This window comes from Corvus moneduloides, chromosome 17 (assembly GCF_009650955.1).
Source record: "Corvus moneduloides isolate bCorMon1 chromosome 17, bCorMon1.pri, whole genome shotgun sequence".
In the NCBI taxonomy this organism is placed as follows: domain Eukaryota; kingdom Metazoa; phylum Chordata; class Aves; order Passeriformes; family Corvidae; genus Corvus; species Corvus moneduloides.
The window spans coordinates 326,781-353,796 of record NC_045492.1 but is presented as its reverse complement, the minus strand read 5'-3'; the positions used below and the strand labels follow the sequence as shown (position 1 = coordinate 353,796).

At 49.9% G+C, this 27,016-nt stretch overlaps 1 protein-coding gene across 2 annotated transcripts in view; it reads right to left on the bottom strand.

Moving 5' to 3' along the window:
- Positions 1 to 27,016, bottom strand: part of LOC116452347 (rho GTPase-activating protein 39-like) — a 58,522-nt gene that overhangs the window by 22,376 nt on the left and 9,130 nt on the right. Inside the window, exons 1-2 of one of the 2 annotated variants that reach the window (XM_032126737.1) lie at positions 7,437 to 12,888; positions 6,505 to 6,903 (exon numbers count right to left, since the gene is read on the bottom strand). In XM_032126737.1, the coding sequence (XP_031982628.1) occupies positions 6,505 to 6,903; positions 7,437 to 7,633 (596 nt within the window). In that variant the 5' untranslated portion in view covers positions 7,634 to 12,888. Of the gene's footprint in view, positions 1 to 6,504; positions 6,904 to 7,436; positions 12,889 to 27,016 lie in introns of those variants that run through there. The other variant, XM_032126738.1, reaches the window with a different exon arrangement.

Genomic DNA, 27,016 nt, shown 5'->3' with positions numbered 1-27,016 from the left:
CCTCAACTGGCAACAACCTCTGCCCCTGCATCTGTGAGAAAGAGTACAGCCCAGATTTTAGTCCTCAGATAAGTGATGAGGGATTTGATCTGAAAAAGAAAAGAGGATACTGTGCTCATGGCCTCCTGCAGAGGCAAGCTGCCTACCTGTGAGCCCCTGTCAGCTGGAGGGCAAAAGGCATTCCAAAGCACAACAGCTGCTCACTGCCTAGAGTCCCTCCACCAGGGTGCAAGGAAGCCATCCCTCACCTTGGGCCTGCCCAGGACAGGAAGATGTGCTGGGCCTTTAGCACAGACTTGGCCACATGGGTGGGACAAGATGGAGAGCGGCAGGAGCTCTGCACTGGCACAGGGCTCTCTCTGCCCCTGCCCTGAGCCCAGCTGGCAGGACAGCAGGACAGCAAGACAAGCTGGACAGACAGCCACAGCAAGGCAACGAACAAAGAGCAAGCCTCCCCACTGCAGGATTTTGGCACTTGCAGTCTGTGCCCCAACATGTTCCCTCCTTCAGGCCTAGGTCAAAGCACACACTGGGACCCAGCCTGCCCCAGACCGCTGCGAACCCCTGGAGCCGGCAGAGCCCAGCACCAAGGGCACCCACTGACACGGCTTCTTTTTGAGGAAAAGCACAAACACGTGGGATTGCCACAGCTGTGGACACTGGTAAGAGGCCAAGCACCTAGGTGCCCTGCAGGGGCCAGAGGAAACCAGGAAGCTGTGCCACTCCCATGTCACTGAGGGCCACCATGCTCCCCTACCCAGGAACGTGATGGAGAAAGGAAACTTCTAAATGCATGCTGTACCCCACCTCGCCTCTCAGTTTCATCGTGGACACATCATGACATCTCCAGCCTCCCTGGCTGCAAGAGATGAGAGCAAAGAAGCACCATCACAGAAAAGACAAGGCTCTCTTGAAAAGACCATTTCCACAGCCATGAACGATCCCTTGGGGCCATGTCTGGATACAGCTTCCTGCAACTCCATCCTCAGGCTGCTGGAAAGACCAAGCAGAGGATAACAGGGACTTCCCAGTATGGAGAAAGATTCAGTCTTGTCCTTCTGAATGGTGAAAGCCATGACAAAAAGCAAAGCCAATGGTAGAGAAGTGTCCCAATGCAGCCTCTCAGCCAAGCTCTTCAGCCACCAGCAGCAGAGACCCTGATGAATCCCCTGGGACTGTTCCTGTGAGGAATGCTTTCAAGCAGTTCCAATATAAAGGCCTCAACTTGGCACTGGTTTTCCCAGCCTGCACCCAGCTCCAGCAGGCTCAGCATATCCAGCAGCTCTTCTCAGGCTCCAGATCGCCACTGTTTGTTTTTCTCCCTCCCAGAAGCCTGGAGAAAAGGCCCTGCACCTTAGCTCTGCCTCTTCTAGTAGTTGTTTTCCTGGTGCTGTGACAAAGGTGAGTGAAGAGGGATGTTTGTATTCCAGCAGCACTGCTGCTCTGCCCCCAATTCCACACTGGAGGCAGGGATACAACCTGCCCAAACCAAAAATTCTGCAGACATGTGCAAAGAACATTGTGTTTGCATATCCTACCCCAAGGCCAACTGCACAAGAAGGAAACAAACCTGTATTAGGGATTCTGATGGTCTTTCTTGCTTGATTATGAAAACTTCATAGCGGCATTACTTACATTGTGCCTTGAGAGACATGAGCCCATGACAAGACAAACCAGACTTGGAAGAGGCAGAGGTATTCTTACAGCCACCTTCTCATCACACATTCCCTCTCACTCCTCTTCCAGCACATATTCCTGGCACTGTAAGACCAAGCCCCTGCTCCTTCCCAGTCAAGGATGCTGAGCCATGGGAAAGGTGGGTGAGGAGGGGATAGGCAGCACAACCTGCTGCCCACACAGAAAGGACCCCCACCTTCCTCTTCTGGGGGACAGGATGTTCCTAGGGAAGGTGGCTTGTGGAGGATTTTAAGAAATCCTGTTATTGCAAAGAGAACCTCAGAAACAGCACTCTGAAACTCCCAGTGCCGACCCTGGGAGAAACAGAGGAAGAGGAGGAAAGGGGCTGGGGACAGCAGAGCCTCCTCACAGTCCTGACTCCTCACAGTCCTCACAGTCCTGCAGTGTGCTGAAATGCTGCAGACCAGTGCACAGGCTCCACTTCCAGCAAGACTGCCTTCTTTAGGCCTTGGCTCTCTGCCAAGCCGTTTCTCACCCATTACCTTGGAGTTCCAGCAAACTTCAGCATGGCTGCAGTGGCTCAGAGGACACTTCCAAAATGCTGCATTCAGCCCGAGGCTGGTCTCACAGTCCCCAAGGGAACATGTCCGTCTTCTGCAGAGCTTTTCAGTGTGTGAAAGGATAATTTGGCCATCACTTACCCTGAAGAGAGTTCATCTTGCTTCCTAATAGGATTGCAAGAGCTCAGGAAGGGTCTGGAGCTGTGAGGCAAGCGCTGCTTGCTGTCCTTCTCCAGCAAGGGAGAAGCAGAGTCAGCACTGGGCCCGGCAGCCCCAGGAAGCACAGCTGAAAAACAACAGGGGAACAAGAGCATGGGCAGAGGAGCTTCCCCAGGAGGCTCCAGAGATGGTCAATGGCAACAGTGTCTCACCCTGCTGCAAGAAGCTGCCATTTCCCTCGGGGGTTGACCCTCCTGCACTGCAGGGGGAGGCCAAAGGCCGATGTCTAGAGAAGGCTGCTCCAAGCCACTGCGAGAGCTGGAAGAGCAGCAGCAAGCTGTGGGGCAGTGAGGGAGGGGTACCATGGGCATGGAGACAGAGGGGACACGCAGCAAGCTTTGGGGAGCTTCTCTGTTCTTCTCGAGGCTGCTGAGGGTTTGGCAGCACTAAGATGTGGCAGGGGACACAGTGGCAGTGCTGATAGAAGGCACAAGAGAGGAAAGGTGGTAAAAACCAGTTTACTAAAAGAATAAAAACCTCGACCATGAAGTGTAACTAAAAAAAGGATGAAATCCCTTCCCCCAGATCTTTGTGGCATGGGCTTGCAGGAGGCCCCTCTGCTGGCCTCTCCATCTATCACAGGATGACAAACATGAAGGAAAGAAAAACACTATTTTTTGTGCTGGCATTAAGAGACAAAAGCAAAACCGTCTTGGGTGCAGGTAGCTATAAAGATGTCAAATGCTACCAGCAGCACTCAATGTGTTCACCCTCTGTTTACGCAGCTGTATCTCTCCGAGCAGAGGAGGACATGCTTGAGGTTGTCTTTAGAGAACAACACAGACAACAGAGCTGAAAAGTTCAGTGTGCTTATGCTGTTAGCATACCAGACACCCCAGCAATGGCATTAGATCCCACTTGAGAGCATTTGCTTCCAGCTCAGCTCTGTGCTCCCCATGTTACAAGATAGCAAAAGGCAAGAAATCTTTCCTTGGGTGTCACACTCAGGTAGGGAAATCAAATTCTGCACCATAACCAGATACACAACCCTTGCTTACACAGCAGAAGACACATGACAGACGTGCAAGGAAACAGTGCCCAGTCTCCTGCTTCCAAGAAAGCACATTTCCCAGACAAATACTGTCAGCTTACTGGTATGAGCCTTGTAATCTGCCAGAGCCTTACATATCCAAGCAGCCTGTTAGCTCCCAAGCAAGCTGCCACTCATGCCTTTCTCAGCAGTTGCCCTTCAATTCATTGCAGGCTCAAGGTGCCCCAAGATTGCTGCAGAAACCTGAGCTAGGCATGGAACAAGGGAGGACTCCTTCCCATTTCCCTTCCTTGCAGGAGAATCAGCAGTGATGGTGATGCTGCCCTGGCTGGCAAGGAAAGATATAGCAAACCCCTGCCCATGTTGCATCACCCCCCTTCCCTCTATAGGAGGGGACCTGTGTGGGTTCTTCCCTACCAAGAGGGCTGGAGAACTGAGGGATGGGTCATAAATGGCATCGCTTTTTCCTTGCGGCACAGCAACTCCCCATACGAAGGTAGAGGAGGCCATGTTCCCTCCTGAGAAACTGAGTCAGTGTCCTGGTTGCAGAAAGGGCCAGAGCTTAGTGCTGCTGTTACTCTATACCATGCACATCATGGCTGGGGCTGTGGTTTCAGCAGGGAAGGCCAGGCACCCCATCCGAAGTGTGCCATTTTGCCTCTCTCTCCAGCGGAGGGACTGGACCCCTGCGGGACTTGGTCCCTTTGCTCCCCTGCTGGTTCCCCTCGGTTCCCCTCCCGTTTTCTCGGTACACGACTACAGGATTCAGTGTTGAAAGGAACAGCGGTGAAAACGCAAATTGATCGCAGTGCTGAACCACCAGCGCTGGCAGGGAGGCCACTGGCAGGGAACCATCCAGCAGCGGGAGTGACCCCAGCTCCACTGAGCCTGTCAAGCCAAGCAGAAAGGAGGCCTGCCAGCCCAGCCAAACCCAGCCGAAAGCAGCGCAGCTGAGCAGTGGGACAAAAAAGCAGCAGTGACCTGCGGGGTTGACCTCTAGCACAGCGGAGTGGTAGAAATGGTGGCACAGGCACCTGTGTGGAACTGAGCCCACTGACAGCTGCACGTGACCCTACTCGGACGATCCAGCTTTCTGGGGATTTGTTGTCACTGGTTTTTGCAGTTTCTGGGTGGGGGTGGTAAACATTAGTCACAGAAGTTCTCCCACCATCATGCCTTTGTTCCCAGTGGCCACATGGGCAGCACACGAATGGCTGCCACACTGCCTCTGTCTGGGGAAGTCATGCAGATGTAGCTGACAAGGGGCATCTGCCATCTCAATATTGTTCCCAGTGGTGAACAACTTTCTGTGGGCAAAACACCTCCACTTTTTGTATACTATTGCTATTAACGTTGCTGTTGTTATTGTGCCTGTCTTATTCCACTGCTTTGTGCTTTCAGTAAATTGTTATTGCAACCCTTAGCCTCTGCTTTTGTCTCCCTTACCAGAAACAGCGAGGGAAAGGGGAGTGGCTTATTTGGAGTTTAATTCCAGCTGGTGTTAAAACCAGCACAGTCAAGACTACTTTGGACTCTGTGAGGCTCAGGATATCTTACACCCTATCAGGGCTCTTACACTCACTCCTCTGGAAACATGAAATGCAGTTTTGGTGGTGCCCATCCTGGCTGCCTCAGAGTGCCAAGCTGTAGATGGACAAGGAAGGGAAGTCACCTGTCTCATGGCAAATCCCATGAGCCTGTGGCTCAGCTGTGGTCACAGGGGTGACCTGAGGGAACTGGGAGCTACTCAGGTACAGCTTAAGACATTGCTTACTGGATTTCTCCTGGCAGGGCAGGGATCATTCTCTGGATGGGTATGAAGCTAAGAGGGGCTGCTTCTGGGGCAGGAGGCACGGGGAGCATCATAAGCACCAGTAAAGTGTTGGGCTCTTTCTGTTGCACTTCATGTGCATCACTGGTGTCTCGCAGTCATTAAGATCTGCATTGAATACAGGAGTGCCTTGTAGGGAGCAGCAGACACTGATAAGCAGACATGTGATAAGCCTCACTTCAGGGTGCATATACTTTCCAGAACTGCCTATGGAAACCTATGTGGTTCTCATTAACTTGGGATTTTTTTTCTATCCTTGCCTGCACCAGGCACACAGAGAGGCAGCCTTGATCCAAAAACCAAGATGCTAGCACTTGCTGCTGCACTGCCCAGAACCAGGACAAGGCATCCCAGCACAGATGGCAGGAGAGTCAGGCTCCCCCAAGCACTGCTCTAGCCCTCAGGTCAGTTCTCAGTATAACCCAACTTTGCTTGCTGCATGGCCCCCCCAGCTGCCAGTACCACATCCTCCAGGGCAGGATGATGCCCAGACAGGGCAGGAGGGAGGCAGAGCAGCCCCAGACACTATCCCAGGCCAACCCAAGAGGGGCCAACCCAACAGAGACTGGGGAAGGGATGCTTTTGTGCAGCTGAAGTCATGGTTTCAATACACTAAAAAATCCCCAATTGCTGTCAGACTAGTTTGAGTGTAAAAAAAATCTCTTAGTCAAACAAAATAGCATCCTGTTATTGGTCTTTTATTTCAGGCTTGATGTAACCAAATAACTGTGCCCAGGAGCTCTGTTCCTGCAGCCCCACCTCCTGCCCTGGCTGAAGTTGCAAGAACCTATCAGCAGCCAAGCAGGTGGGAAAGGAAGGAGCCAGACCAGATGGGCTCACCCACACCCCACAGCAGCCTGACCCCTTGCACAGGAGCTATGCCATCCCAACAAACCCTGCTGTAAGTTTTTGAGAGAGTTCTCATCACTGCACAACACTCCTGCCTGTCCCCTCTCCTTCTGTTTAGCACCCAGAGTGATGATTACCTTCTGATGTGTATTTTTATGATGTCTCGCACAAAGATGGCCTCGTCCAAGCTGGGGACCTTCAGGCAGTGGTGAAAGCAGACAGCTGTACCCCGAGAAGAGGAGGGCACATGGCAGTGATTGGGGGCCTGGCAGTACTTTGCCCCAGCGTTGCACCGTCTTGGGGCAGCACAGCATCCCCCTGGGGAAGCACAGTTCCCAACCTGCCTGACAGGGCCTGCCTGGCAGCTGAAGTCACCCATTAGATATAAACAGAGAAGGCTGTAGCTCTCCCCCTACCTGGCAGGATCTTTCCTCTTCTCCACCGCACCATCCCACTTGCCCTTCTCCATCTCCTGCAGGAGGGCCATTTGGACAGGGGTGCTTCTGCCACCGCTGCCAGTGCTGCCTCGGTGCTGCCGGCCACAGCAGTCAGGCTGGGAGCTGCCCTTCATGGCCTGGAGCTGTGCCAAGGGCACAATGTCACAGCCCTGGGGCCGGTGCCACACCGTCTGCCGTGTGATGGCATTGTAGTAGTAGAAGCGGTTGTTGTTCTGGTCGAAGAGCTCCCACCACTGCTTCTGGTCTGACTGGCGCACCTTCAGGTTGGGAGGGGGCTCCCAGCTGCACTCCCCAGTGGTCAGGTTCACATACATCCGCTCCTGGGAGCGGGGCTCGATGATCTCCACCCAGTCCGAGCTGCAGGGACACAAGAGCCACATTAATCTGGGCCAGAGGCCCAAAGCAAACAGGTTCTCTGAGAGTCCTACAGCGCTGCCGCTGGGCTAGGCAGCCTGCTTGCAGATCAAAGCACTGCTTGGGGATATTCAGCAATCTAATGATCTTAGGAGATGCCAGGGCAAGGCTTTGTGATGGGGCTGAGACAAAAGAGCCCCCGTCACCCCCCACTCGCCAGCCCAGGACAAACGAACAGGGCTGGCGAGCACTTTCTGCTGATGCTGGGATGACTCACATCAAGGGCTGGCCCAGTCGAAGGAGCGCCAGTGCCTGGGAGATGTGCAGGGGACCTCGCTTTCAAGACCAGGGAGGATCTGCAGAGCAGGATCTGCTCCTTTTGACAGCTGCACGTTCCACCTGGGGAGACCAAAGGCCTGGCTCCCAACCAATGCAGGCAGCCTGCTCCATGCAAGTGCCTGCCCACAGCCCCCACATGCTGTGGGACTGGAAGGGACTTCTGGGTCCCATGGACTCTGCTCAGAGCCCATGCTTACCTGTGGAAAAGGTACATGTGAGGAATGACTGGTGGATGAGACCATCTCCATTGCAGGCTCTTCCCCCTCCTCGGCTGATGGGACAGAGCTTTCAAGGGTGTAAGGTGACCCAACGGACAGGCCCTGCTGCTGATCCACAACCCTTTTGCAGCCCTAAAGAACCCCTTGAGCCCCCAGAATTCTTTACCAGCACCCATGCTAGCCCAGTCAGTGAGAGCAAGGCAGGCAGTGCTGTAAGCCTGGTTTTCAGGCAGATCAGCACAGTGGTTTTGATGCAGAGGTGTTGGGCTGCATAGCTGTCATACGTGGCACATCGACCTTATCACTGACATACCAACCCTAAAGAGCTGGCCTGAGGGGCTCAGCAAAGCCAATGCCTCCTCAGTGTAGTAGCCCAAACCATTTTGGATAGCCCAGGTAAATGGAAGAATGGAGTGCAAACCCCAACGAGGTTTCCCTCCACAAAGGAGAGATGCTGCCACTAAAGCAATCCTGAACCCGGTGACATGCTCAGCATGCTGAAAAACAACATGTGCCCCTCAGCTCCTGCTCTCACCCCTCAAGGCCTGGCCTCCACCCTGTGTTGGTGGAGGCTGCAGGAAGGAGGCCCTAGTTAACCCAAGTTAATTTTGTTATTAATAAAAGCCATATGAAGAGGACAGGTCCTAGGTCCCCCTTGAAACCTGCTCCTGCCCAGGGGCTCACTCTGACAACCTCCTGCTGCTCTGCAGCGAGGGCACGACAGAAGAAGCTATTCCCACAGCAGAAGCAGGAGAAGGGAGATCCCACTTCATCCCTCTCACACCCTCTGCTGCCAGCCTGCAGGTCCTCAGAAGGGTCAGGAGTGATGGTAGCAGCACTGCAGTACCCGAAACGGCAGCCCGGGCTCCTGTGCCCAGCCCTGCTGGCATGGTTATGGGAGAGGAGGCAGTTCCTGGCAGGGCAGCCCAGTCTTCGGCTCTGCCCTGGCTTTCTGAGGAAGGTCAGCATGTCTCCTATCACCAGGCAAGTCTAGGTGAGGGTTTAGTTGCACATTGCACCTCCCTGCTAGGAAAAATGTTGGTTTGATTGACAGCAATCAATTCTGAGCAGTCTGGCATGCACCCATAAAAAGCAGGCTGTTCCTCAACGCTCTGAGGATTCAAAATTGATAGGTACAAAGTCAATTCAACACAAAATAAACGTGAACTGTCTCTGAAAAGGTGCAATTCCCCTGCCACAATATCTACTACGCAACACTGACCTCCATGCATTCTCATGTAGGGCTGACAATCAGGCTACCACAGACAGGCTGGTTTGGAAAGCTGATCTGGGTGGAGGCCTTCTTTTGTGTCATAGGTCAGTTTTCAGGCAGATGTGCTCACCCACCCCACAGTACCACCATCACAACTGTTCGCACTGACCAACAAGAAGCTGGGAACAGAGCACACCACTTTTCCCCATGGCACAAGTTCCTGCTGGTTTCCCATCACCAGAGCATGGCAAGGCACTGCCAAGAGTGTGCTTGCAAATGGATCCCACTTAGAAAACCCTGTGTTTGGAAAACATCTGGTTTGTTGTTTGCTGGTTTTGGGTCAAAACAACATCAGTTCGTCTATTTGATTTAAGGTGCAACGTAACAGCCACACCAGCACCCCATGCCATGGCTCAGGCTGGGAACTGCAGAACCAGCTCTGTTCTTCCCTTGCAGCTGCAATGTCAAACCACAAGCAAGCACAAAAAAAGAAATCACTGAGATCATCAAGAGCATCAGCAGCTGCAGAGGAATCACCCATAAACAAGGTATAAAAGGGAAAACCAAGAGCAGCAGCAGAGCCCAGCAGTGCTGGGAACAGAGCAAGTTGAGCATGTCTATGGAGAGAGCAACTACAAAGTGCAGGTAGAACAAGGAACTGGCATGGAGGGTCCAAGGGACAGCTCAGAGGGAACACAAGGGGAGCAGTGTCCAAGACCACCAAAACTCTTCACAAGGACAGGCACACAATAGGAAAAGGGCAGAGAGGACTGAGAAGGGCACTTAGACCCAGGTGGCTCACTGGCAGCTTCGGGGAGTGGGGAGAGGCTGCCATTGGTGCAGGAATGTGGAGGAGCTTCACCCAAAGGTGGGGGACATGGGCTGCCACTTTTGGGAGGGGACAAGAGGAGGAGAGCAGGTTGGAAGGGCTGGAAGAGGAAAGCAGCACAAAAACACACATGGAGATGAGCCTGGGAAGAAGACCAGAGACAGCTCTGGAGGATTTGTCTGGCAAGGAAGAAAAAATACAAAACATCTTGCAAGACCCTAAGTGATCAAGAGTCAGTTAGCCATCAGCATTCTTAATGTTCAAGAGCATACTGTGTTTGATCTGTTTTGCCAGCAAATGGGTTAGCAAAGCTTTGGAACACCAATGGCTGTATCCACGCTGCTGCTCGTCAGCAGAGAGGAGATGTCAGCTATTTTCTGTTAAGTGCAAGCTATTGAAAACAACAAATTCTTCTCACAGCACTTGGCCATAACCGCGTGTGTGTTGCTAACTTCTGTTTTCCATTTTAACAAGCTTATATTTATCTTTTCTTGCAAAGACACTTAGTGGATGACTTAGGTGGGTGACCTCTTTGCTCCCCTTAAAATTGAGGGGCTGAGGATGACTGAGGTGGAATTTAACCAGGGAAAAAAATCTGCACAAAACACATTGAAATACTAAAGAGTTTGGTGCAATCACACTCATGCAAAGAAAGAAGAGGAAAAACAAGGAGCACATTCCTGGAGCAGTGCCAGCCCCAGGCTGCCACACAAACCTCGAACATAACATCAGGAACTCTGGAAAGACGTGATAAGCCCAGGATTGCAGAGAGATAAGGCCGTAAATTGGAATTTAAAAAAATATTAATTCATATTCCACTTCACAAGGTTAAAGAAGTTTCCTGGGAATGGTTTAAATAATGCTTTTCCCTGTCCTTTCAGCTCCAAGCACTGAGGAATGCAGCAACCACAGAGTGTGTGCCCACTCCCACTAGCACTGCAGCGCCTGCTCCCACCAGCAGGATCACAGCAGTGGTTTCAGTTTGTCTCAGTTCCTGGGACTCAGCGTCCCCATAACAGGACTTCCCTGCAGGCCCCATTTGCAGTCCCAGACCAAACCCCTCCACAGCCCGAGCACAGGACAGGCAGCCTGCTGGCATCAGAATGGCTCCAGGAAACTAACACAGTCACCAGAGCCTGCAAGATGAAGGGATTTCAAAAAAATCCCCACTTGCTTCCAATAACGACCCACATTCCCAATGTGCATCCTCCTGTATTGTCAAAGATTCCAGGAGCTTCCTGTGTGTCCTGAGTAATACTTCCAGTAATAATTCCAGATCTCATAGCTGGGAAACAGGACACAGCTCCAGCTGCTCACTCCAGCAAGCAAAGCCTCCGACTGTGAAGGCTTGTGCCTCAAGCATACTGATGTTTTGGAGGAGCGGCAAGGCCATGGCAGGGGTCAGTCCCCAAGTAGCAGGGTGCTGTGAATGGGATGGTGCACCAGGCACGCTAAAAGCAGGAGAAAGCATAAGGCTTTTTGTGCACAATCACATCTCATGTAGGCAAACAGATTTGGTCCCATCCAAAGGCTTTGCCTCACAGATGGGCAGCTGTTTTTTTAATGAAGTGTTGTAATAGACAGTACAGGTAAGAGCTAAGCTGCTGCACTCTGTCCTGCAGTCTCAAGGACACAGGGGATGGACATGCACAAACTTTGCTCCTTCAAAACCAGCTTGAGTTCCTCCTGGCTGCCACTCCTGCTTGGTAAAGCCTCAGAATAAAAAATGATAGCAGTAATTTTTTTTAAAATGGTATTTTATCCTGAAAGGGCATCTGCAAGCATCTCCTGATTAGATCTTCTCACAAAGACTGTAAATGCTTAGTAGGTCTAGGAAGGAATAAAATATTATAACTACAGAGAATTGAGCAGGACCAGAAAAGGAAAGGACCAGGTGCAGGAGAAGAGTCACTTGCACGAAGAGCTGAGGAACTCCAAGAAGTCAAACAGCCACTCCCTCACAGGACAGCTGGTTTTCCTGCCACCATCACCCAACTGACATAGCCCAGGCAGCCAAGCACAGTTCCGGGACACCACAAGTTCTTTTCAAGGCTCTCCAAAGGTAAGAATAGTAGAGATGTTTCCTTAGCCGGAGCTGTCAGCTCAAGATTGGCTTGATGTGAACTCCAGCCCCACTCATTACCTGTGGAAGCCGCTCAGCACCAGCTTGAGGAGGCAAACCCCCACCAAGAAGAAGAGAGCACCAAGAATAGCCATGGGAATCACCTGCCCCAGGGAGCTTCACACCAGGCTGCCAGCAAACCCCTCTGCGTGGCTACAAAGAGACCTCTTATGACTTGGTCTCCCATTTCATTTCCATGCTCTGTAATTTTTGGACTTCTGTGCTCCAAGCCAAGATCCCACCTCCTTCCCTCACTTTCCTTCCTTGGGATGAGCCCTGCAGAGAGCTGGGGCAGTACCAAGCCCTTCTTGGCCAAACATGGCTCCATATCAAGTGAGATTTTTCAAGACTAATGCCCTCAAAGGAGGCCTGCAGCACACTCAATGCCAGCCCCAAGACAAAGATGCCAGTTGTTGCCATCATCAGTGATCATCCAGCTGAGGATGTGCCAATGCTAAAACTAAGTGCCTTGTTAACAGGTCCTCCTTGAGGAGGGGAAATGGAGTTTGGCCATCACACACACACAGAGTGAAGTACAATTCCCAGAGACCGACCACGGTGTGACACCAGCCAAAGGCAGAGAAGTGTGTGCAGGGCTACTTGCTGCAGCAAACAACTGAGGTGATGGGGATGGGCATCTGAAATTATCTGCCCTACAGAGACGAGTTCAAATCCTCTTTCATTTGCTGTTAACAGAGCATAGGACAAAGGACCCAGGAAAAGGAGTAGAAGCAGTTATACGGAGAATGAAGCCATAGTCACCATCCTGAGTCCTCTAAAAGGAGGCCCCAGAAGCAGACTGTGGCAAACCAGTTCAGGAATGGGGAGTGGGTACCATCCCAGAGGCATCATTGCTGCTGACATTGCTGCTCCTCTGTGGGTCCAGGCTCCTGGCTGATTGAAGAACAGCCCGGGCTGTGTTCAACAACTCAAACATCACCACAGATTTTTTTTTAAGACAATCATGCTTGCCCCTTCACCTTCTGCACAACAGGCAAAGCCACCTCAGAAAAATTCACTTAGTGCAGACGCTGAGAAACCAAGTGCAACCTCCAGGTGGCTCCGACTCACTCAGATTTGTACATCAAAGCCAGGACAAGGCTGCAGAACTCATCTCTATCCTGGAGCTGCAGAGAGCCTCCAGAAGGTCTTTAGCATTGGCTCCTTATGGTAATCCTACAGCAGCTGAGTCAGACAATTCAGGATTTATTCACTGCCTTCTCTCAGCTGAGCCCAGAAAAGCTGCAATTTACATCTTAGGACAAAAAAAGTAACCAAAACAAACATCTCCCTCCTACACACATACATATATCCATCCATCCATCCATCCACACACACACACACACACACACATATATATATAATGAACTTCTTTTGAATACACGTCTCCTTCTAACAAAAATTATAGAGGAACTAAAATAAATATAATGTCAGCCTGTTCATAAAACTCTCTTGCTCCTGAAAATAAGCACTATGCAAACAAACCAACCTCTGCTTTGCCAGAGACAGACCACACTGTGAAAATCCAGAACAAATGCTGATTGCTCAAAGCCTGAGCACATAACACTTAGCTCCAGCAAGAGCGGAACAGAGACAGGCCTCTGAAAGCAGAGCCCAGCCTGGCAACACATTGCACAGAGAAGAGAGAATAACACCATAGTTTGAGTGGGTTAGGAGTACAAGAGAGCCTGGAAAAGGTCTTATCACAAAAAGCATCTCATTACTTTGGTGTTTTTAATTAAAAAAAACCCAAAAAACAATGAAACAAACACAACCAAAGCCCCAAGCCTTCTGCTAGGTAGTATTTTCAAAGACGAAGCTGTCAGATAGGAAACTTGGTGGCTTTCTGGTTGCTTGGACTCTGTCAGCTCTTGTCTCTTTCCTGGCTTTCCCAAACTTTCCCTCAGCCCAGGTGCCAGCATTGCTGGCTCCATCTTGCTGCTGTTAGCCTCTCTATTCACCCCAAATCCAGAGCAGAACAGACAACAAAGGGGTAGCTCATTCCACGGGAGCGGGTTGGGGCAACACCAAAACTAACAAATTCCTCCAAGATCCTGTCTCAGAGAGAAAGAAGTAAGAAACAAGGACTTTCAGGACACAGGTGGGATGTCCTGAGATCTCTACAAACGGAGGGGCGTAAGGTAGGACAGACACCATGACAAGACATGCCACAATGATAATCAGCTTAAAATAAAGTCCAGAACAGTCTCAAAAGCATAAGGCCCCACAGCCCAAGACCAGTACTTGAATCTTGGGTGGGATGGATGCACAGGCATCCTAGAGCCCTGCATGTCAGCAAGGAGAAGGGAGGGCAGCACATACACTCCCACAGCAACCTTCATGTTTCTCCACCATCCACTCTGCACTAAGTGCTGCCTACCAAGTTTGGACTGATTCAGGTCCTGAAATCACTCCATGGAGCCACACAGAGAGCACCTCAAGGGGAGGGGAAGACAGAAGGGCTTGAACTGCTGCTCATCCCCACCCCATCCTTCATCCCCCCTTCACAGGATGGGGGATTCTGCAACAGAGGGAAGAGCAAGGGACAGAAAACACCCCTGCTTTCACAGCTTTGAGACAAAACACAAAGCACCTGCTGGATGGGTACTCTGAGTAGGAGGAGTTCATGTACTGGAGACAGGCACCAGGGGACTGCTCAAACCAACCCTAAAGGAAATTGCACCTGAGGGCAGGAGGAGCAGTAAAATCTGCTCCCATTAAAAAAATCTTGGTGATGCAGACTGGGCACAGCTCTTCACCAAAGAGCTACAGTAAGTACAGGCTCCTGCTGCAGCTCCTCTGTTGGAGACACAGAGGGCTACCTGCTGCTCCCTCAGAGGCCAAGGGCCTCTCACTTCTCTCTGTCCCCAAATTGTCATTGAGGGCGAGCACCTTGAACTGTGTTATGGCTATAGAGACCAGCTGAGGACACTGTAGCCTCAGCAGAAGGCAAAAGAGATGTCAAAAAGCATTCCACATCAAGAAGTTTACAGGTGCTTCCCTCCACTCTTTGCAATGATCCACAGGCTGGCCAGGGACACAGATCTGGTGGGTGACCTCTCCTGCCTATCCGTCCCAGCCAGCCCAGGAGTTTTGCTGAGGAACAAAATCATTTGTGGAGCTTGAGTCCCAGGCCAGAGCAGAGAAGTGAGCCAGCTTCCTCAGGCTACGGGACCTGCCTTGACACCCTGTCCAGCCCCCAAGCTGCTGTCATGGCATACCCTGGGTCTTTCCTGCCACCATGGCTGGGGTTTTCATTTTGCAGGTCAGAGCACAAGCTCAAAACCCCAGTACTTAAACAGCCACCCCAAAGCTCTGGTTTGCCCCAGACACAGTGGCACCTCCTAAGCTCAATGAACGCTTCAGCAGAGTTATTTTTCCTTTTATGGGCTGAGCATTTAAGAACAAGTTGCAGAAGAAAAAAAAAACCTGGCAGTTTTCATCCCCTCTCCTTCCAAAATGTGCTGCATGCATCCACAGCTGCATCCAAACCCCAGCTGCTGGAGGGCAGGCAGCTGTGGCGGGAAGCTCGGTGCCAGCCGGACAGTCCCTGCCCAGGGGACACGAGCTGCCCTGGCAGGGAGCTGAGGCCTGGCACAGCTCGGTGCTGGCCTCCTACATGCACAGCCTCAGGCTGCATCAATCCCAGGACATGTGGTCAGGTCGGTCACTGGAATGGGACCAGGACTGGGACTGATACTACCACCACTGCACCTGATGGGTGACTGCATCCCACCTCAACATGCTCATAACTAGACTTCGTCCCCAGTATGCAGGATTTACACGGGAAAACTTCAATTTTATCAATATCCTAGAGAGGAAATATTTCACAGTTGCTTAGGTGAAGGCATTCCAGGACAACCTGCCAGTTCAGCAACAAATGATGGCTGTGGCTGTGGCTGCCTACATTCCACCCCTGGTGCTCTCCCACAGCAGCATGTTGGGCTCAGCCCCAGGGAAGCAGCCTGATGCCCTCCCATCACCCCCATGGTGATGCTCCTAGTTTCAGGGAGGATTTGTGCAGGCACACTGCAAGCACGGCTCAATGGTCATCACCACAGTCATCCCACCTGTACAGGGTCCCACCCAAGGGGGCAGCAGGACTCATTCAAGGTCATTGCCAGATGCACCAGCCACATCCTTCCAGGAGTGTAAATCTCTGCAGGCAGGTAACCCAAGTTATAGATCTACTTTCTCCATGTCTTCTTGGAACACACCAAGCTAAGACAAATGATGCCAGTTGGAGCAGACCTGAGCTTCATCCACTTCTGAGTGTGTGTGCAAGCACCAAGTCATACAGGATCTGCCCACAATGGCACTCAAAGCAGCTAAGAGCCTCCCAGCATGAATGAAACTCTAAAATCAGGCCTGGGCTGTTCATGTTTTTATAAGGGGGATGCATACAAACAAAAGGAAAGGATGGAGATGGAACCCATGCATGAGTCTCTTACCTTCTCAATGGGCCCCAGCACCTGTTAGCACTACCTGCTGATTCAAACCCTGGTCAGTGACCAGAAAGCTGGACAGACCTATAAGACACCCACACCTCTTGGCAGCTGCTGAACAGAAGCAAACTGGACCTAAGCAGGGTGACATTTCCCAGTGCTGACAATGCTGCACCCTGGGTGAAGAGCATTGTGCTGTTAAGCTGAAGGAGTTATACCTGCCAAAATGACATAGGGCAAGAACCCAGAGCCCTGGAGAAGAGGCATACATCAAATGATCTCCCTGGGCCAAAGCAAGTAATGTCACACCAGTGATATCCCTGCTATTTCAAGGACACGGCAGCACCCGCTGCCCTGTCATTCTATAATTACTGACAAAAGTCTTGATTTATCTAGCTTGCTGCCCAGCTGCTTCAGGACTGAGATTTATTCTTCCCTGCCTCCTATGTCACCACTACCGATTTCAGGGATTCCCCCCAGCATTGCCATGAAGCCCTTGCAGCCAGGGGCCCAGCAGCTGCTGCCTCAGACAGTTGATGCCAAGGAAAGCAGTCTGGGAACAGGAGGCTCCACAATCCGAAGCTGTTCTAGGAAAGGTGCACCATCACATAAACCGAACAATTGCTCCAGTACCCTGGGAGCAACCCACAACCTGCACACTGTGGGAGGAACGGGACTCTGCAGTGAGTGATCGTCTTCATTTCTGTACACGGACCGTCCTGGGCTCAGTGACATGATGCCAGGCATCGCACAGACGTAAATACACTGCAGTGCAGCAGAGCTTCCCCATACAGGAGGGCAAAAGAACAATCATTCCTGTACCATCATCACTGAAGGGAAGAGAGAGCCCACAGCAGCCAGAACAGAACAAAGTAAATAGCCAAGTCCCAAGGCTCATTTGCATCATGCACAGAGATATTTGTTTGCTGCAGAAGAGAACACTGAGCAATGACAAGAAAACATTTACAGAGATTTCTGAACAGTGTCAGAGGGTGAAGACAGGGAAGATAGGAACAGAAAAGAAACTTCCAGAACCAGCAAAGGGAAACCCATCGAGCCAGGACCTCAGGACTGAATGGCCACCATAGTGAGAGCATGCAGGGTTGGGGACTTGAAGGACCTCTCAGGAGACCCACCTCTGATCTAAAATAACTCCACCAAACCATCAAAAAAACATGACAACTTTAGCTTTCCTAAAGGCAGCACATGAGCCCGCAGTGGTCATGAACAGGAGCAGACTGAGACTGTAATTACAGGGTGGAGAACCTGCACAGCCAGGCCATGCACAACCGGACAGTGTCACCCCAGGTGCCAGCTGAGGACGCCCTACAAGCAGCCAGATCACAGAGCGTAATGCTTTCAAGCACCACTCAACAAAGCTACATATTTGAGGCAGCTACCTTCCTGGAAGTGTGACATTAGCAAAATAATGGCCCTCTGTCTCTGTTCATTTAAAGGGCTGCCAGTCATTTATGAACTGAAAAACAGGGTCCCTTGAAAACTCATGCACAACACAGCCACGGACAGCAAAAGACCAGGTTATTTCTCAGATAGCAGAGTCCACAAAACACTGTGGGCTAAAAGCACAAAACAAATATAACAGTGTTTCATCACAACTTTTTTAGGCTGATTCGTTCTTCAGCAAATCTCTCCAGCTGCAGCTGTCTCTGCCAACTCTGTTGAAAAAACCATGAAGGAACAAATGCAGTGAAGCTCTTGAAAGTATTAGCTGTCCAAGCTTGCTATGTGTGACTCAAGTTAACCACTACAATGCCAAGCTGGCAGAGGAATTTGGTTGCAAGTCAAAGGCAAGGAATAGGAGCAAGCTGGCAGCGAGTCAAAGGAATAACCGTCTGCAAACAAACAACTCTCTCCTGTGCTGCAAGCTGCCATCAGGAAGCTCATCCCAACAGGACTCTGTGCAGAGGAGCCACTTCAGTGTCATCATTTTCTCCAGCCCAAAGCACACCAATTTCCTCTGGCAAAGAAAGAGAGGCGGTAAGTAAATAGCTGAAAACCTCAGGCACAAAGTTCATAAACTCTTTATAAAACAATAAGTAAGAAAAAATAGTATCTCATGGAAAAGAGGTCCTTCAATTTGTTTTGCCCACAGGAATTGCTGAACAACAAGCACATTAGACACAACAGAGTCAGGATATTGCAAAGCCAATGCACTGGACCCACAGCATTGGTCCCCCCTGCATGCCTGCCCACAGGGAAGCACATGGGTCCCTGCCCTATGCACAGCTCCAGCCCTGGAAAGCTCACCTATCCCTGAGCAAATTCTCAGCTAATCTGGAATGAAAACCACAGCCCATGTTTGACTACTTAATATTGGTTTTTATTCTGATGTAATAAACCATGAAAAAAAGCTTCCTCCAAAAGGAAAGGCATGCTTAATTGTTGCCCCAAACTGACATTCTTTTCCTGATCGTCTCTACAACATTACAGTGTGAGTAGGCGTCACATCCCGGGAGCTGTATTTCAACTTCTGCTTTGTCTGCTACATACTTGCATCTGCAGGACCAGCAGTGACTACAGTAACACCTCAAACTCCAAGTAAACAAAAGTACTAGTTATGTATAGTTCCAGTGCTTTGTCATTAACAAGCTCTGGCTTGATTTAATTAGAAACAAAGACAGAGGTGCTTGACCTTGCCTCAAAATGCAGTCATAGCTTTTTTAAAACTGAACATCTCTTCAATCTTGCAGATGTTAGACTTCACAAAACAAAGTGCAATTAGTTAAAGCCCCAAATTTGCCTTTGCTCTCACCATGCCACCGAAACAAAGGTGGGATTAACCAGGGTAGACCTCATTGCAGTCTTCAACACAGTCACGAGAGGAAGCGGAGGGACGGGTACCAATCTCTTCTCTCTTGTGACCAGTGACAGGACTTGAGGAAACAGCATGAAGCTGAGTTGGAGGAGGTTTAGGTTGGACACCAAGAAAAAGTTTTTCACCCAAAGGGTCGCTGAGCACTGGAACAGGCTCGCCAGGGTACCAGTCACAGCACCAAGCCTGTCAGCTCAAGAAGCATTTGGACAACACTCTCAGGCACAGGGTGGGATAACTGGGGTGTCTTGTGCAGACCCAGAAGGTAGACTCAAAGATCCTGATAGGTCCCATCCAACTCAGCATATTCTATGATTCCTGAGCGTCCACAAGAAGGCAGTTTGTGGTGAATAGCTGTGTCACTGAAGGCTCTCAAAAAGGGTCTCAGTTGTTTCTTGGAGATGCTCAGGAAAAAACAGTTGGGCTGCAGAAGGAGGTAGTCCCTCATGGCATATGTTGCCCTCCCAGGAAGACTCAGCCCTTGGCAGCACCTCTGGAGGTACTACAGACCATCCCAGGAAATGAGGAGAGCAACGATAAAAGAAGGATGTAGTCACTCACTGTGGACATCACAATTACTCCTTGCTTTGGACCAGCCTTTTGCAGGGCATATGCTCATTTCTTCAGCCTCTCCAAGGAGGTTGGTAGGATAAAGAATTCCCTGTTTTCACTTTCTCTCCATTAACGACAGTAGGTTATCAATCCAGTAAGTCAGGGAGATCAGGGAAAGCACAATATCAAAGACAGTGACATCTGAAGCTGCAAGTTTCAAGACTGCCAAAAAAACTTTCAAGTTGGTGAGGAAGGGGAGGGAAGGTTTTACAGTTAATAGCTGTATTAACTATCAGCTGTATTACATCTCCTCCCTGAATGAGAGGAGACTGGCCTGGCAAAATAACTCCTTCCTCTGGAGGGATGAAACTGGACAACTGCAGCTGTGACTTGTGTACACCCAGAACCAGAGCTGGGGACAGACTCGTGACCCCAGTTCACAGGCACCCATTGCAGCCTTTCACAGATGCTCAGGCTCAAGTGGAAACACCACCTTAAGCAAAAGCCCAGGTTTCACCTTAACCACAGCTCTTTAAAAGGTGTCAAAAGACCTGGTGATGGTATTTTTGACACAGTTCCAACTCAAAGGAGATTCATGCAGGCATGCTAATGCAGCTGGGAAAAGTGGATATGCACTTGGAGGGTTTTAAACTCAGCTAAATTCAACTAGTGCCAAGAACAGTTGAACTGCAATTTTAAATACCCAGGGTTTATCTTGTTTAAATTACCAGGAGGTAAGTAAAGAAATCATGCAGACCAGAGCCTGGCCCAGATCATGTTTAATTTGCGCCAGGTTCTCCCCTTGACCAAGTCAGACTGAAGCAAACACTTAAGCTACTTTGCATAGCTGGAGGAGTAAATATGTGTCATCTGTTTGTCCTGGTTTAAAAGAAGGGGGAGAAAGGGACAAAAAAAAGAGAAAAGGAATTAAAAAGAAAATTGAGACTTATAAATGGCACAAAAGAGACATCTCAGCTCAGGAGGTGGCTGCAGAGCTGGCAGCACTAGACAGGATCTCCAGAACAAAAAAAATCCAGGAAATCCGCAGTGTCACTTCTCCCCACATTGATTTAAAATGAGCTTATTCCTTGCACTTGGTACATGAGGAAGAAGGAGCTTCCTGGCTATGATGGGGGGAAACACAGTTATTAATAGCATCACAATGAGCAAGTATCAGAAGTTATGTTGCAGCTCTGGAAGATCTTGGCTGGTTCATGAAAATATGTGTTGCCATGGCAGTAATTGCTATACATGGTAACAGTGAACAGTGGGGCGAGAACAATACACTTTTTGATTTGGTGCCCAAAACAAGTTCCTTTTGTTTTCTCCCACCAAAACCACACACATTTATTAGCTTGTGTTCAATCCAAAACTGAGCTTTTCACTTTCAGCAGTGGCAAGGAAGATAGCAAAAAAGAGACAAATCCAGGAAGACATCAAAGCAGGCACCACTCTCTGTCCTTCTGCAGTGGCATGGCTGATGGATTGGGGCAGAAACCTGGACCACATTCAACTTTGCTTTTTATTCAATATCCACCTAGACAGTCTTCATCTGCCAAATACTATGTACCCAGTACATAGTATTTGCCACTGATAAAAAAAAAAAGAGCAAAAAATTGTAGAGGCACTTAAAGCAAGGCCTCTTCAAAGATGGGGTGACCCGACATTCAATATCCAACCTGGCAGCAGACCACAATGATGTTGTGAACTGTTCTGTCCTTTGCTTCCCTCTTTGCTGTTTCCAGCCTCCACTTCCCTTCCTGCAGCACTGCTGAGCACCAAGCACAGGGTGCTGACACTTTCCAGGACCACCTGTTACCCTCAATTCATTCCTGAATTTCAGTGCTCAGGATTTCTTCCCTCATTTGCTCTTCCCCAGCCACCACTTTCATCCCCATTTCTAGATCAGGTACAAACACTGTGAGCAGCAGAGATCCCACCCCAGCTCCCCGAGGACTTCCCTCCTCTGTAAAGTCTGACCATCTACTCCTCATCTTTGCAGCCTAATAATCATTTATTCACCCATGCATCCCATGATGGACTTTTCCTTGATAGCCTGTGCCAAAACCTTTCAGTGAGGTCCACTAGACCACTCCACTTGATCACCCCTGCCATGTACTCAGAAACACCTTCCAAGTACCAGTGGAGTCACATAGCTCAGTTTTGGTCCACAAAAGCCATATTGGCTCTTCCCCAACACATCACACCTATTTATGTTCCCACTTAATGCTGGTTTCTGGAAACTTTGAAAAGCATAAGACATGCACCTTTGGAAAAACCAAGTGCCCCCTCCATTCTGCCTACAGGAGAGACACTCAAGGAGGTTTGTTAAGCAAAACACGTAAGCCTGGTCATGCCCTTTCTCCATCTTGTCCCTCATTCCTCAAGAATCCACACACGTATTACAGATGCTAAAGGCACATGGCTGGCTGTTCTTCCTAGTAACTATCTCAGACTGGCTGTCCATAAATTTACCCAAACGTTTTTTAACATGATGATGCCTTTTGCATCCACAACCCCCCAGAACACTGAAACCAGAAGTTAATCACAGATTGTGTAAAATAAATGGCCTTCCTCCTATCTGCTATAAACCAATCTCCTTTAGGTTTCACCAAGTGCCCAAAATTCTAGGGCCACACAAGACGTGGTAGAAAAAATCCAACTTAATCATAAAAAGGGGAAACACTGTCCCCGTCTTTTAAAAGCGTAGAAAGGAGGACCCTGGGAACTACCGGCCTGTCAGCCTCACCCCTGTGCCTGGGAAGACCATGGGACAGACCCTCCTGGAAGCTCTGCTAAGGACATGGAGGTGATTCAGGACAGCCAGCATGGCTTCATCAAGGGCAAGTCCTCCCTGACCAAGCCAGTGGCCTTGTACAATGGCACAGCTCCTTACACAAGGGGGGGAGACAGATGTCCTTTATCTGGACTTCTGTAAAGCCTTTTGAAACAGACCCCCACAACATCCTTCTCTCTAAATCAGAGAGAGATGGATTGGATGAGTGGACTGTTAGATGGTGTATTGGTTTGGCACAGGCTGGCATTAGGTAGCAGGGGGGCCACAAAGATGGCTCCTGTAAGGAAGCTGCTGGAAGCTTCCCACCATGTCCAGCAGAGCCAATGGCTGGTGGCTCTGAAGATGGACATGCTGCTGGCCAAGGCTGGGCCAATTAGGGATGATGTAACACCTCTGTGATAACAGATTTCAGAAGAAATCAAAACAAAGTGGGGCATGCACAGTTTTAATTGCAGCTAGAGAAGAGGAGGAAGTGAGCACATGTGAGAGAAACAACAGGGAGACATCAAGGGCAGGGAAGAAGGAGGGGGAGGAGGTGCTCCAGGCACCGCGGCCGAGATTCCTCTGCAGGCCATGGTGAAGACCACGGTGAAGCAGCCGTGCCCCTGCAGCCCCTGGGGATCCACGGGGGGTGCAGAGATCCACCCGCAGCCCCTGGGGGAGGTGCCCGTGCCAGAACGGGTGGATGCCTGGAGGAGGCTGTGATCCAGTGGGAGTCCCGGTGGAGAGAGAGGGCCCTGCTTCCAGGCTGGAGCAGCCTGGCCTTGGAGGACTGCAGCCCGTGGAAAGAGAGACCCACAGTGCAGCAGTTTTGGGAGGACTGTGTGCCCATGGGAGGGACTGACAGTGCAGCAGTTTTGGGAGGACTGCTGCTCGTGAGAGTGGACCCACGCCGGGGAAGGTCACGGAGAACTGTCTCCCGTGGGAGGGAGCCCCCGGCCGCACAGGGGAAGGACTCCTCTCCTGGACCAGCGGAAGGAAATCTCAGTGATGGACTGACCAAACCCCCATGCCCTGTCTCCCTGCACTGTTAGTGGGAAGGAGGGAGGGGCTGGGGGGTGGAAGGTGTTCTGAGGGCTTATTTTACTTCTCATTATCCTCCTCTGACTCTGTTAGTAATAAATTCACTTTGCAACTTAAGTTGAACCTGTTTCACCCTTGAAGTGTTTTATTCTCCCGGTCCTTATCTTGCTCATGAAGCCTTGGGTAATTTTTTTTTTCCTTTTCCCTCCTCTGCCCAGCTGCGGCAGAGAAGGGTGAGCGAGCAGCTCTTGTGGGTGCCTGGTGTTGGGCCAGTGCCAAACCACGATAGATGGATAAGAAAGCGGTTGGACAGTCACATCCAGAGGGTAGTGCTCGATGGCTCAGAGTCCCAATGGACATCAGTGACAAGTGGGGTCCCTCTGGGGTCCATATTGGGACCAGTGTTATTTAAGATCTTCATTAATACATGACGAGAACAAGTGTACCCTCAGCAGGTTTGCAGATGACACACCTGAAGGACAGGGCCATCCACAGGGACCTGGACAAGCTTGAGAAGTGGCCCACGGCAACCTCAGGAGGTTTAACAAGGCCAGATGCTGGTGTGGCACCTGGGTTGGGTATCAGTCCCAGTATCGATCCCCACTGGGGCAGGAACAGATCGAGAGCAGCCCTGCTGAGAAGGATTTTGGGGGTGCTGGTGGATGAGAGGCTGCACACACCCGGCCGTGTGCGCTGGCACCCAGAAACCAACCATGTCCTGGCTGCATCAAAAGAAGTGTGGGCAGCAGGTCAAGGGAGGGGATTCTGCCCCTCTACTCCCCTCAGGTGAGGCCCCACCTGCAGTGCTGCATCCAGCTCTGGAGTCCTCAGCACCAGACAGACATGGACCTGTTGGAGCCAGTCCAGAGGAGGCCACCAAGTTGATCAGGGGGATGGAGCACCTCTCTTATGAGGAAAGGCTGAGAGAATCGGGTTTGTTCAGCCTGGAAAAGAGGAGGCTTAGGGGTGACATAACTGCAGCCTTCCAGTTCCTAAAGGGGGCTTACAAGAAAAATGGAGAGGGACTTTTTACAAGAGCATGTAGTGACAGGACAAAGAGGAATCGATTCAAACTGAGACTAGGTCTCAATTAGATATTAGGAGGAAATTCTTTGCTCTGAGGGTGGTGAGGCACTGGAATGGGTTTGACCAGAGTAGTTGTGGCTGCCCCTTCCTTGGAAGCGTTCAAGGCCAGACTGGATGGAACTCTGAGCAACCTGGCCTAGTGAAAGGTCTCCCTGCCCATGACAGGGGGTTCAAACTAGATGATCTTTAATGTCCTTTCCAATCCAAACCATTCTATGATTCTATTACCTCCATGACTTTGCATACCTTGATCATATGCTCTGCAAGACTTTTCTAAACCAAGGAGTCACAAATTTTTTGTGCTCTCTCCTCATAAGGCAGCTGCTGTGTCCCTTAGTAGTTTTAATCATCTTCACTGAAGTCTCTCTAACACCAGTGTCCTTCTCACAATGCAGAAATCAGAACAGCATGCAGCCTCCAAGACATGAACAAAGTGTTGGAGAGGGTCAAAATTATGTCCTCTGCTTTGTTATTAACTCCCTTGCTGATGGTGTCCAAAACTGATTGGTTTCTTTGGCTAATATCACAGACAGAACTGATGATTTCAGAGAACTGTCAATGACTCCAAGCTTCTTCTCAAGCTATAACCACTAGGTCCAGACTGAGTATCAAACAGGCCCAGGACAGGTAATTTTTCCCAGTTCACCACATTTTCCTACACTGACACTTATCTGTCACATATTGGTCCACTTGCTTGGTTCTGTGAGGTCCTTACAGATTTCCTCACCTTCAGTGAGCTATTCACTCCACTCTGCAAACCTGGGAATGTCACTGCACCCCTCTGTACCTGAGGTTACCCATAAGATGCAAAACACTCCCAGCACCAGTTTCTCCGGCCTTGCTGCTGCCTCTTTCCCAGGCTGAAAAATGACCAGCAAGCCCTACCCTTTGCAGTCTGTGCTTTCACCAGCTCTCAGTCCTTAACAAGACCCTTCCTCCATGCCCACGGTGACTCTCTCCTAAAAGTCTTTGGCAGAGAAACTTGCCAAAGACTGTCTGAAAACAGAGATTCATGAAGCCTAGTGGTCCTGCTCCCAGCATGCTCATCGACCTCCAGCAGATCTGTGGGGCAGAGGCAGGGCTTGCCTTTACAACAGCCCTGCTAACACTGCTCCAAGCTTGGCCATGCCTTCAGCAAACTGGTTCTTCATTGCAGAGACTTAGGTGCAGGGGTCAGACCCAACAGTCCATGGAACCCTGAATACTCTCCACAGCCCTTCCCTAGCAGCACACCCGAACAAATACTGAGCCACTTCCCCAATTTCCTCAAGACTCTCCACTTTTAAAAATGCCATTGCATTTGCCACCACCAATTAATGTGATACCAAGGGCACTTTAGCAGCAGGATACACACGAAACTATCTCAGCAATTTCAGATTTAAGATCCTTTGGCACTCTTGAGTACATGCTATCTGTTCCTTAGTTTCTTATCAGTTCCTCTATTTGCTCTAAAGCTATTTCTACTGATGTTCGATACAAGACAACGTCTCAGACAGCTCTTCTGTAGCAAGCTTGTAGTTTGCAAAGCTCCTCCACACGAGTCAAGATGGCCAAAAATGGTTTAGATTTTTTTGTGATAGCTTTATGTTCTGTGCCTCTCACACTTTGATCTCTTCTCCTGCCAGTTTCTGAAAGGCTTCTGATGCATTTGAAAGTTAATCATATTTGGCAAATTCACTCTTCAAAAGTCTTAATCTGGCCTGCCTTATTTTAATTTTACATGTAATCTGCTGAAATAGATAGGGTTTTGTCTTCCTGCTTGGATACAGCTTCCCCTTTTTGGTAAACCTCCTTCTCATTCCACTATCCTTCTTTCCTCTGCACATTTCCCTTTTTTTTGCATCTTTCTTTAAAAGGCCAAACAAAAAAAGTCTGATCTATTCTTGTTGGAGCTATCCAATCTTTCTGAGCTGGTAATGTCATCACTAAATGATTTCCATGCCACCTCTGTTCCCATCAGCTCCTCTTTAGCCAAGGAACAATCTTAGGGCTCTTACAAGACAGCAGACAGCCCCTTTTTAGCAGACTTGGGAACAAACACCAGCTCTGTGGCCAGTCAGACAGGTCTCATTAATTTTATTTTTATGCTGCCAGTCATAAGGATCCCATTATAACCCCAGGCTTAGCATTATCATAGCTATTCAGCACATATGTACTGAGTTTTCACAGGTAACTGCATGTTCACAGTTTCTAGATGCACAAAACTAGATGTTTTTCCAGCTGGAAACATGCTACACAACCAAAGCACCTCCTGAGGCAGCCACCAGGTGAGAGGTAGAGGAGTCAAGGCTCCTCCTTCCTGGGAGGAGTACAGGATGATATCAAAGGGCAGCCAAGATTCCAGGAGAGCAGCACCCTGCAACAGCATTTCCCTTCCCAGGAACTGCCACAGCTTAGGCTTTCTCCCTTGTTAATCTTCAGCACTACTGAGCACAGAGCTCTAGCCAAGGTTGAGGCCAGCAGGACCTTGGCAGGAGACATGCAAGAGACAAGAGGCTGGGCCTAATAGCTAGCAAACTGCAAAACAGGTTTAGTCAGCAACAGGTTTTAATCTAAAAAATAAAAACATCATGGATCAATTCTTGCCTGAAGCACAGTAAAAATGAGGATTGCACCTCCCAGCTATTCATTCCTTTTCTCATCTTCTCTCACAGCTTAG